Source organism: Malurus melanocephalus, unplaced genomic scaffold, assembly GCF_030028575.1.
Source record: "Malurus melanocephalus ecotype Western Australia unplaced genomic scaffold, MMel_1.1 scaffold_59, whole genome shotgun sequence".
Lineage (NCBI taxonomy): Eukaryota > Metazoa > Chordata > Aves > Passeriformes > Maluridae > Malurus > Malurus melanocephalus.
Genome location: NW_026623291.1, coordinates 737,412 through 749,973, shown reverse-complemented (window position 1 = coordinate 749,973; position 12,562 = coordinate 737,412). Strand labels below are relative to the sequence as shown.

The window sequence follows — 12,562 nt, the reverse complement described above, 5'->3', positions numbered from 1 at the left end:
GCAGCAGTTGGGCTCTCCATCCACTTCACCTGCACAGTCATTTTCAGTCAGAGCTTGACTTACWGTTGCACAGTTACTGCCCATAAACCACGTCACTCACTGGGCTACACCTAAGTCACATCATTTATCCTCTACCAGTCCTCCCATAAAGGGTTTCAGTTTRTTTTACTAAACTTGAGTTTAAGAGATGACTTCCTGACACATAATCTATGGTGAAGAATTCCTGTTTCTTCTCAAGTCAAGATGCCCTCAGACTTAAGATTACCTTCCCTTAATTTCCCAAAGMAGACTTGCAGCAAATGCAAAATATCAACATGCTAAAATATGTATGTTGAGCTGGGCAATTACCCCAGTGTCTCTGTTGAATGGCTCTCAAACTGGACACCACCCAAATTCCTGATGAACATTTCCTATGCCTCATTTGGTCACTATGATTTACCAAAAAAAAAAAAAAAAAAAAAAAAAAAGGGAAATGTCAGGACAGAGTTTGTAGCAAGAAGACAAAGCTAAGTGACATAAACTCTGCAAGTCAGCCTCACTCTTCTAGTAGCACAGTTCCAGTAAGGAGAAACACTGCTTTGGAAGTCCACTGGATAAAGCTTTCAATATGCAACAATGACTTCATGAATATTTGTGCAAAGACACCTGGAGCCAGGAGGAATAAATTCCAAAGRAAGCCAGAGAGAAGTCAGTCTCTAAGTAGAAGGTAAAATGTTCTTTTTAATTATATGGACACTCACAACAGTAAATGAAGAAWCAACCATTCCTCAGTTTATTTAAAATTACAATGTAAAATTGCAATGRTATGATGTTGATGGCCCTTTATCACAGGAAGTGAAGGTTTGTTTTGYTGATTATCTCATTGTTTTCTATACAAGATTTCTTATCACATTTTGTTCAGTTTATACGCTCCTTGTATATCTTCATGTTAGTTAATCACATTTACCATCTTAAAGGTCTTGATATCTGGAAATTTATCACAGGAGAAATTAACAAGAAGATGTTTGGGACCCGCTTCAGAAGGAATAATTTTAAACTTGGTACTGGATTTCTCACTGGCTTTCAGTGGTGGTATGCTAAAAAAAAGGAAACAAAGGGAAAATATAAGTTGGAGACAGGCTTWTGCATCATGCTTCAGTTTCTTCATTGATCATCTTTCACCTGGAGTAAAAATTCTTATCACTTCAAAGCGAGATGGTCATGAGAAGACCACACATGACTTGTYTATCTGATAAGTATTTAAAGACTCAAATCCATACATTAAGGTCTCCCACAAATTCATTAAGCAGTAACCCAGATAAGCCCACAAAGGAGACATAATAATATGTGAGATAAGATTTCATGCAGAACAGAGGGTGTAAGGCACATCACTGAATCATTGAAAGAGAATAATCTAAGACCATGAAGAATGTTGATACCAACTCCTGAATTAGAACAGATTGTAGCATCAAGAAAACCTCAGTGTTTACAGAGCAGGAAATTCTGAATGGACATTAAAATATTTTACACATACATTAAAATATTTACATTAAAGTATTTTCCAAGTATTTTGTAATACTTGGAAACTCCTGCTAATGTTTTTCCCTTACCCTGTCATATTGTCTCGTCTTGCCTCAGGATAAAATTGTATAGTGTAGACAACACAAGGCTGGTAAATTCCCTCAGGAGAGCTTATAAATTATGGGATGGAACATTCCTAATTGCTGAAGTGCAAATGGCAGTGTTACGTTGCTGTGTTTATTTGTTTGTGTTTGTCTGTGTATTCAGTTAAAGAGCAKGTTCCCRTATCTCAGGTATTTCCCAGAAATAACTGCATTTGTGAGGATATGTTGAAATTTTTGTTCAATTTTTTGTTTGTACAAAATGAGTCTGAAAATTCAATGTTTCTGTTTCAGTTGTGAAATACTGAAGGAAAAGCGGCAGGACAAGATGCAAAATCACCGAAGCAGATAAAATATTTCATTCTAGTTTTCTCAATCACTATCTCAACATCATCAAATGGTTTCTTGACTCTGTTTATTAATCTCCTGTGTTAATTATTTGGTAGAGTTCTGAAAGCAGAATTTGAAWGTTACTGTGTCTGTATCTCTCATTTTGGAAAAAGCTGCTTGTCATGGTTTAGTCTGTTCTGCAAAAACTGTCYTCCTTAAACTGTGACCTGCTGTGTCTGAGAAAGCTGAGTGGGGAGCAGGCTTGAGTTTGTGCTTTTCAGAGGTCCCTTTGAAGATCACACTTTGAGATCACAACCTGTGTCTAAGCAGTATTAATTTTTGTTCCCAAAGCTGAGACTGATGTCTTTTTACATGTATTTCTACCTTCCAGATACAAATACAATCTGTTGAGAATGCTGAGCACTCAGATTGGCTCCTGCAGTCCATTTAATAAAGTGAAAAAAAATATCTTGGTTGATACATATATTTTAATTTGGGTAAGTATGGACAGAAATAGGCATGTATCCTATTGTTGGCCATTTGATCAGTGCAAGGAGGTGCAACCTGGCTGGCCTATAGCAGGACAGACAGCCTCAGCAACATTTACAGCTTGGGTAAGCATGAATTTTTTTTTCCTGGAACTGTGTGGTCCTGCTACATAGGCARGAAAACAAGTTCTGTCCAATTATGACAGCAATTATTTGACCTCCCAAAGCATGGAGCCAAAGCCCAGCTCGGATGAAGAGCTGGTTCATCACCGTGTGCTTCGTTTTGAGATATTACATGAGAGTGGCCTCCWGAGTTAGAGCAGGAAGAAAATGATGTCTCACCCCACATTCCAGTTCCAACTCACCCATGCCCACGTTCTTGCTCACRTGTTTTTAATGACAGAAAGGAGATATTTCCCATACTTACCGTAACTCCAGGATTCCTTGGAGCAGGCCACAGCCTTCTACCTGCAGCACACAGTCTGTCACCTCCGTGTCAATGGGGTTGATAAACACCACTTCCACAGCCACCTCTTTATTCACTTTTGCTTCACCAAGTAGCTGTGCAAAGAAAATGCTTGTGAGGCCAGGTTCTCAGTGTTCTTTTCTATCTGARCTTTTTCAGGCATCAGAGGAGGAGATCTTATGAGATGCCATGATGGCTTATGGCAGAATGTGAACAGAACATTTCTTTCAGGGAGGAAAGTGCTCATAAAGAGCTCATTTTCCCTTTTCTCTGCCACTGCAGCTACAGCAAAGGGAATTTACCTGWATGTCGATGGCAGGATTGTCCAGGGTGATGTTTCTTTGCACAAGCACTTGAATCCCATCTACTACATGACACAAAGCTGTGACCTGGATTGTTTTGTCYGTAGTTAACTGCTGCTGGTATTCAGGATACTTTATCTTAATGGGAAATTGTTTTTCTGGAAGGGAAAAAAAAAAGGAATTGGTACACACTTTTATAAGCCCACAGAGCTTCATATCTAATGCTGTGACTAGGAATAGGAGTGCCTTCAGCCATCAATGCCAAACTTCATGAAAATCTCTCAGTTTGCTTCAGATAGATAGTGATTTCTTCAAAGTTATCATTTCTCCATTCACTACTATGGTATTGCCTGGCTTGTTTTCCTCCCTATTGCTCTGAAAGGTGCAACAGCTGGAGTTTAAGGAGTTTACTGGTGCCTCTCCAGAAGTTAAGTTACATATTAAAGAAATTAATTATTATTTCTGTATCTCGCTAGTGACTTGAAGGCTAAGATTAATACAAGATAGTATCAGTTGTGATTCAATGATCTTTCATCTCACTTTAGAGATGCTGATATATCTCTTATCCCAAGCTCCTAATGGTAACATTTTCCAAAATGTGAAAAGTGCTTGGGGACATGGTGGTGTGAAACATGCCTTGTTAATGTATGTGCAATGTAATATTTTTCTCAGCATTTTCTACGTAGGGATTTAAGCTTGCAGTTTGTTAGAGCTTTTTCCTGCAAGCTGACCAGCTTCCAATACCCATGTAGTGATAAAACTGTGACAATTAAAAGTTATTTGAAAAATTACCTTCCTTAGGAGCCAGAGTGACAGATATGGAGTCCTTCCAGATCTCATTAATTGGTCTTCTGGTATACAGAGTGCTCCATGCAGTCATATTTACATTTACAGTCTTAGCATCAGATTGTAAATTTTCAAGAACCAGAAGTAGGCTGAGATCTTTGCCAACTTCTAAAGAGCCAGCCACCTTGAATTTTCCTGAGATGTCAGGCTTCTGTTCAATCTCCTCTTGTGTYGGTGCTGTAGGATCGAATTTATCCTCAAGTCCCAACTTCTTACGGGCTTTTTTAAAAATATCTCTTTCTTTTGCAGAGCCTGTCAGGGAGAACCATGAAAATTATCTTCAGCAGTTACAATGCATCTCTTATTTTGCATGGCTGATAGAGACAAGCTAGCAGAATGTAGGGTCTGTGCTTACAGAYAAACAGACCCTCGGTTTTCCACAGCCATGCCTCATTTTCTGGATCTGCAGTCAGGAATGTCACTGTCCTTCTAATAATCTGTTTTGTTTTGTTTTTTTTTTTTTTAATAAAATAATAACTCTGAAGTTTCTCTCGTTTCCCATGTCTATACCTTTTCATGGCTGTAACAGTTAGGAATGTGAATACTTATTTGCCAGTACAGAGAAGGCCCCAAATGCTGGGGAAGGCTGGTGGCACTGTGAGGTGGCAGCCAACCATGCACCCAGCACCTCATTTTCCATTTCCATATCCTAACCCTAACCCTAACCCTAAACCCTTATCTTAACCCTAACCCTAACCTTTTTTTTTTTCCCTTTTCTTTTTTTACAGCATGTCACTCCCCATTTCCAAGGAGGGGAGAAGGCTCAGGGGTGAAGTAATGACATTTTAACAGGGAAAGCAGAATCTGCTCATGAGCAAAGGAAAAAGAGAAACACAGTGTGGGCATGATCAGACCYGAAGGACTGACAAGGTGATGTGCTCTTGGACCCTCTGAAAGCTTTGCTTTTTCTGGGCCTAAGTTCTGGTCTAGTTTAGGTTTCTGTAACAAGCCTTGCATCCTGCAGACAAATAACTGGGCTGCAGCCTAATAATCACTAATCAGAGGCACAGTGCCTGTCAGCAATAGGAGATGGAACAATGAATGCTTTCTTTGGAGATTCTTGGGCTTGCCTTATTTAGGTCCCACAAAGCCTCCATATCAGAAAGGGCAAGGCAGTATTTTTTTTACTCAGTACCTTTTCTTCCCTTTTCTGTAGGAACTGAATAAATCAAGTATAAATTCTGCTTCACCTTTATAAATGCACAAAATTCCCCACCAAGATACTCCTAGCTGGAAGGTTATATGCCTTTGGGAATGAAGCAGCTATGTGATCAGAAAAACCAATGTTTTTACTCACCTTCCTCATATTTRTAATCACTGGTGACATCTACACGAGCATCTCTACCAACTGCCTTTGTACTGATGGAGTCACCAATTTCTGTAGACTTAGAGAATATTAATGTTTTCTTTCCAGTTGCAGAGTCATAATTCCAGTACATACAGTCTGCATTCACTTCTGCAAACACGAATGGGCCGTCATAGTCCAGATCAACTTCTCCTTCTTTGATGGCATGCCGTGAGGCAGGACCACACTGATAAATTCCTACAGCATCAAGGAGAAAGAATGTTGGAATAATCAGGTTTTTGACAGTAGCAGATTATTAGACAGATATTTATCTGCCTGCTGAATTGCCCAATTGCTGCTGTCCCATTCAAGCCCTTTCATCCACATRGACCCTCATACAAGGCCAGTCATCAATGTATCTTGTGTTTATTCTGAATGTACACTTGTTTTATTTCCCCCTAATTTTCAATATCTTCATTGGAAATATAGGAATTGGTGAAAACCACTCCTGGAAGTCTAGTTTCTTTCTTGGCATCCACATATGATCAGAATCTTTTCTAATGCAACAGGTAAAGTATTTTCTTCTRCACCTATTTCTGAGCAGGATGACAAATTGCTTTTACAATGATTTTACTTTTTTCCCTCTTTTCTCTTAAAGTGACTAACTTCATAATTTTTCAACATTATTTCTGAAATAAAATTTTTTACCTCCACTTTCTTCTTGGGGAGTTGCATCCAGCACTTGCCATCCACTGTATGAGGGGCCCAAGTCRTTGCGTGTAAACCAGCTTTCATTCCAGACATGGAAATTCCTGTGTGCAAGAATGAACCAAGTAAGCTACTAGTATGAATTTATGAATGCCATCTTTTAATCAGCCATCTTAGTTAAAYAARTTAATTKGATTAATTGGATTAAATACCTTTATTTGCACAGTTCTTATCTGAGACTCACCACTTCCACCCTGACCCTGTTGACTGTATTATTTAGAGAGGAGGTGAAAATTGCATTGTGGAATAGCCATAAACGTTCAAGGGCAGAAAAGTCCTCACTGTTGATACATCCAGTGCAATAATGCAAATTTTCAGTCATCTGTGGCATCTTAACTTTGCCTGCCYTGGCTTCAATTAGCTGTTGTAATTAGTGTCACCATTCTTTAACTGAGAAAGAGTGAAAACACCAAGTGTCGTGGTATTATTTCATAGTATTTTTTAYTGATCCTCTGTGTCATAGTTTTTAAGTCAATTTTTAAAGAAGATAAAGAATTTGTCATTAGAATCTATGCTCTGTACCTGAAAACACTATAGGTATTGATGAGCTCTACTATTAAATATTGAGCCTTACCACACGCTGTCAGCTCCCCTCTCCAAATGATTTCCATCTGCATCATAAAACTCATCCACACGCAGATTTCCATCTGCATCATGGGCAGAGCTGAAGTTTGTAATTGTACGAGTGGGAATCCCCAGACATCTAAGTACTAAAAAGTGAAGAGAAAACCGATGTCAGAAAGCAATATTTCTGCATATATATAAATATATAAATATTATTTATATCATATTTTATATAGCATAGTAATGTCTTCAAAGACTTGCATATAAGAAGTATTATTAGTGCTTCTTCAAATAGAATCTGTGCAATGTCAGTTTAGTGTGTGATAYAAAACATACCTGTAGTCAATACTGCTGCAAAAACCCAACATTGTCCATATTTAACAGGTTGGAATCCTGATTTCTTCCAGCTTTGCAGGATTTCACCACTTCCYGTCCAGCTGCTGGGATTTTTCCCACCCTCAAATTTTCCACTCCAGTTTCCTAGCACCACCCCTTGGTCATCATTGGCGTTGACCTGAAAAGATATTCACTAAATTTAYGATGAGGTAAATGAAGAGTTTACAACCTGGCTGAAAGGGGTCTGGGAGTTACAGCAAATACCATATTGAATTTGAGCCAACTGTGCTCCCTCAAAAGGGGAAAGCTCACARCAGGCTACAGTGGGAAAAGTGTGACCAGAAGGTTGAGGGAGGTTGTTAACCCTCTTTAATTATCCCTAGCGAGGCTGTGCCAGGAGTCCTGTCTCTTGTTTTGGGTCTCTGAGTTCAAGGGGATGTTGAGACACTGAACAGGGCCCAGGAGGGAGGGCTACCAAGATGGTCAGGGATCCTGGAGCACACARTCTACAGGGAGAAGTTGAGAGCATTGGCCTTGTTCTGTCTGGCTAAGGATGGTGGGGCGAATGTAAAACCAGCTCACAAGCATTTCAATGCATGTTCTAACTCACCTTTCTCTTTTATATATCAAGAGGCAACAGCAGAAAGCTGTTGTTTGACATAATATAAAAATTCCTCATTAGAAGGGTATTGCAGCCCTGTACCCATCACCCACAGAGGCCACAAACCCTCCTTGCTTGGAAATTTTCAAAGCAGCCTGGCAAATCCATGGCTGAGCTGATCTATAACTGTAGTTCCAACTTCAAATGTGGCTGGACTAAAGACCTTCAAGGAACAGTTCCTCAACCACCCCTGTCTTATATTTTCAGTTTGACTACTGGATATCAAAGTGACAAGTATCAGAACTAGTCCAGAGCAGATAATTCCAGCAGGCTCAGATCCCACAGCCACCCAGGTGTTTCCCTGGTCCATACTTCACCACCCAAATTGTCTGGTACATACAGTGGCCTAAAATTCTCTAGGAAATCTCTTCATTTTTACTTTCATTAACTACTTTGAAAGGACACTTAGTTATTTGGACTTGCTGAACAAGTTGCTTACCATTGCACTGAGAACACGGCCCAGATATTTGGGGTCATGTCGGTGAGAAACATCACTGATGGGATCCTGACGGTAGTATAAGCTTCTATCCATCATGGACAGGCAAATATTGAGGATATCTCCTTGAAACTATGTTACAGAAATAAATTAGTGTTTTGAAAACATAGGTTAATCTACTAGAAGTCAGGATGCAGAGAGCCCTGTTGGCATTGAATGGTTTTTTTTTAAACACTGGTTGAAGTGCTGCAGCTCAGCCAGGGATTATTATATAAAAAAGTGGCCACAACGAACTCTGAAGATCAGAACTCATGGAGCTTTTAAAAACTTGGAATCTGTGGACTTGGGGCCTCTCAGCATGGCTACAGTGCTTTACTACTGCAAGACTACTTAGTAAAGACATAAAGGTGCCTGCTGCCTGCAGTTCCAAGGCAGAAGAGGGACTAGTAAACTACAAATCCTCATATTGATCAGTGAAACAAGGCTTGGCACAAGTTCTGATTTCAGCATCCTGCTCTTCAGAGATGTATGCAATGAACTGGAAAAAGCAAATTACCCAGTTCATGCAGAAACAATGTGTGGCATTTCAGTGCTGCATTTACCTGGCCAAAGTTCCATCCAAAGCTGCTGATATGATTTTTATTGCCTGCAAAAATGATGCCAAACTCTTCTAGCACATATTCCTCACACTCAGCCTTGTTAGGCATGAACACATCATCACCTGAAAAACCAAAGCAGAGAGATAGATGTACAAATAAGGCAGGCAAAATAAAACTAAACCTCAGGAGTCTTGCTCTCCATCTATAAGAGTGCTTGCAGATTCCACCCTTTGCTGTTCTTGCTGCTATAAACAGATCATGAAACTCARGATCTTCTACAATTAGAGAAAGAAGTGGGAGGTGTCTGAGTGAAGATGGAGGTATGACACTGCCAAATCTGTGAGAAAATGGTAAATATGACACTTTACTTGGTTCTGCAGAGGCCAGACACACTCTTCTAAACTTGTTCAGAAATAAGGAAGTTCTTTGGAAGCAGAACTTTATCTTTTAGAGCAATGAGCTCTTCAGCACATACATGCCACAGAGCTTCTTTTACATACCAGAAGGTCCTGAGAAACTGTTAGACACCTATTTTTTTTTTGTCACTGATACATTATGTCATCAATGTTCAGGTGCTATATTAAAGTTTATAGAGGAGCTGCAAATATTAATGAAGCCAAAAACAACTGAGTTATTTTAGAGAAAATTCAACATATTCATACCTGAAGACCAAGGGTTGAAAAGCAAAACAAAAGTGCCAAGAGTTGTTGGAGAAGAGCTGCCACTTTGAACACTCAGCTTGTAACGTCCAATGATGGCTTTGTGTGGGCTGGAGATGGAGATGCTCACGGAGCTGGAACTGGTGGACTGGAGAACTGCACTCCAGCCCTCCTTGCTCACTGAGCTGGAGATTCCAAATGTGGCCAGGGTCTTGGTKGCCTTTGAGGGTTTTGGACCTTTAAAAAAAAAAAAAAGAAAGATTTTTTTTTTCCATACCTTGCTGAAATAGAGATTTAGGCATCAACAAACTCAGCAGRGATGTAACCCTCCCCTCAGATGAATTTTTGCCATATATTGGCAACTGAAGGAAGTTGCTGCATCTCACTGAGTATTACAGCAATCACCCCAAACAGTTCCATGGCATGCTGGCTCTGAGGTATTCTCTTGTTGCTCTGTAGTGCATATCAGGCCAGAAAGATGTTTATTCTCTYTGTGAAAGAAGCTGATGACCATACCTGTTTCTGCAATGAATATTAAGTTTTGCTCAGGCTGTTCTGCTCCATTGAAGGTGACAGTGAAGCCCTGTCCTCTCCTCACAATCAGTTCTTCACTAGAGAATTTACTTGTGTGGTGTTCTCTTGCATTTTCTTTCACATGCCAGTTGGTACTTGGCTGCGTCGCAGCTATAAAAAAAATGAGAAGAGCAAGAAAACTTGAGGGTACATCCAAAGAGGAAGGAGCACAAGCACACTCCGAAGAATTGCTTAATACTTTCTACAGGGGGGTAAATGGTGCCTGTGTGAGGCTTCTACCAAAATTAGAAATAATTTATACGTGAGCAATTTTTTTGTTGAAAGAGATTCCATCTTGCACAGGTTGTTAGATATTATCTGCATAATTAAATGTAGGAGGTGTAGTATATCCTGTACTAAAGAAAAAATCAGAAAGCCATCTAAGAGGAGAGAAACCTGAGAGAATTGAATATTTGTGAGTTACTTGGATAAAAATCTGGCTGAACTCGATTAATTCTATCAAGCTGTCATCCATTGTGACAYGGTGTCATCCTGACAGGCACAGCCTTGCTGCCTCTGAATGAGAAATAAAGAAACCTGACTGAGCTGAGAAACACTTGTGTATTTTAAGCCATGATGTGGTCTCTGGGCCCATTTTGTTACACAGTGCCACTGCTGGAAGCACTCACAGGAAATGCTGCTGGACACTGGGCTGTCATTTGGCAGTGGGAGAGGTGGCAGAGCTGGAGAGAGAACACTTCTAAAATATGGTGTAAACAGCTCTTGCATGTGAACCTTGGCTTCAATCAGAGGCCAAAGAATAAACATCTGAGATTGGCTTAGCTCTGGCATCATCAGAGCCTATGGAGAGATTTCTAGTAGGAGATGGCTTGATGGTTTAAATGAAGTGCAGAAGTACAGAAGAAAAAGACWTTTTCTCTCTCTGCAAAGAGGAAGAATAGGAAAGAGTAAGACTGTGGTGTTTGGGAGTGGAAAATTGTTATCCTGTGCTGTTACTGAGAAAAAAAAATCATCATCCTATGTTCAACCAGATTTATTAATGTAAAGATATTTTTRTAGCATGATCTTAAATTTATCAAATTCAAACAAGCCTTGAAATAACTATCTTGGTAGTTTTAGCAGTGCAGTCACAGTGTAAATGAAGAGGAATGTGGGTTTTTTGAAGTGCTGAGGAGAAAAGCATGTATGATTTTTCCAGGAACATACCTGTTAAAAAATCCTCAGAAATTTAGCAGTGAAGCACATCTATTGTAGAATCAGCTGAGGACTCAGGCAGTTTTGCCTTTAGCAAGGCACGATTTGGAAAAGCAACATGCGACCATTTATAATAATTATTAAAMTGATCAGCTTGCATATTTATAAATATTAGCATGTGAGCAAAAAAAAACACCATGGCAACAAAGCAACTGTCAAARAAATCCCAACCACCCAAATTTTTGTATCCTCTCTGCCTTAACTTCAGATTTCAGGTTTCTCTGCTCATTGTAGTCTTCCTCAACCTTTCCAATGATACAWTCCCAAAGTTCTGCTTTACTCCTTTCTCCTATGTCAGATTTGTTTCTCTCATTTGTGTTTGTCTGACCACTTCCAATAGATGTAGACTTTCCCTTCCTATTTGCAAAATACAACATTTTTATTTTAGTTAATATATCTGTGCTGCCAAATCTTGTTCGGATAAGCTTGCTTTCCCCATGCACACAGTAAGTGAAAAAGTGCAATTCCCATGAAAGTCTTTCTCCTGACCCTTGGAAGAATTTTCTCTTACTTTTTTTTTTTTTTTTTTTTTTTGATCAAAACTAAACTTGCAAACAATATCATCTTTGGCCTTTGTTTTTGAAAATAAATCCATTTTTTTTTTTTGATCAAAAAATTAAAACTTGGTGTTCCCCTCTCCCTCTGTATGGAAAAAAAAAAATCCCTTCCTTTTTTGCCCCTTTTTGATTTCCATAGCAGAAGCAAGGTGGAAGACAGTGAGGTAATGGGATGAAAAGGTAAAACTGAAAATATTTTCTCTTGTCTAGAAGATGATTTAAAAATTAATGGGAAAAATAATGTATTTCAGGCCTTTAAAAACATTCCTAGATAATAATTACAAAATTTCAACCGGAGCTAATCCATTACATAAGTGCTTTCCTACTTAGCATGGCATTTAAATTCATGGGCAGCTTCAAGCAAACATCTAATCCTATTGATTTCAGCRAGTGCCTAAACTTGCCTAAATGTACTGCTGAATGGGGATGGAGTTAAGCTTTTGGATCTAAGCTCCAAATAGAATTTAACTTTGTATCTTCTTAAATCACATCAGCAGCTTTCTGACTTCAATGARGTTTATTCATCTGCTTAATTACATATAGACTGAAGTATTTAAGATAATTTAAGTTCAGGAATATCTGGAGAAAAACAGCTCCTATCTTCCATTGGTATAAAACACTTTGAAAGTTCTAAACTGCGTTTTACTGAGATTAGGTCCTATGTCTGTGCTTAAATAAACACTGAATATTCCATGTARGAAAATGCTTTATGCATTTATGCATATGAAGGAGCTATAACAATAGTGATTTTTGTTCCATTACTRTGAAGAAAACCTCCAACCAAAACCAACATCAAACACACATTTAATTTTAAACTTTTAAATTCTACACTGTATTTGTTTCTTTTTTTCTCTTTCTAATTTTTTTCCTTCTTTT

At 38.9% G+C, this 12,562-nt stretch overlaps 1 protein-coding gene across 2 annotated transcripts in view; it reads right to left on the bottom strand.

Moving 5' to 3' along the window:
• Positions 1-694: 694 nt before the first annotated feature.
• Positions 695-12,562, bottom strand: part of LOC130573489 (protein-glutamine gamma-glutamyltransferase E-like) — a 17,648-nt gene continuing 5,780 nt past the window's right edge. For both annotated transcript variants that reach the window (XM_057365940.1, XM_057365939.1), the window contains exons 2-13: positions 9,858-10,025; positions 9,345-9,578; positions 8,686-8,804; positions 8,087-8,215; positions 6,987-7,164; positions 6,661-6,796; positions 6,027-6,130; positions 5,331-5,576; positions 3,980-4,285; positions 3,188-3,345; positions 2,847-2,980; positions 695-1,076 (exon numbers count right to left, since the gene is read on the bottom strand). In XM_057365940.1, coding sequence (XP_057221923.1) covers positions 929-1,076; positions 2,847-2,980; positions 3,188-3,345; positions 3,980-4,285; positions 5,331-5,576; positions 6,027-6,130; positions 6,661-6,796; positions 6,987-7,164; positions 8,087-8,215; positions 8,686-8,804; positions 9,345-9,578; positions 9,858-10,025 — 2,060 coding nt within the window. In that variant the 3' untranslated portion in view covers positions 695-928. The remainder of the gene's footprint in view (positions 1,077-2,846; positions 2,981-3,187; positions 3,346-3,979; positions 4,286-5,330; positions 5,577-6,026; positions 6,131-6,660; positions 6,797-6,986; positions 7,165-8,086; positions 8,216-8,685; positions 8,805-9,344; positions 9,579-9,857; positions 10,026-12,562) is intronic.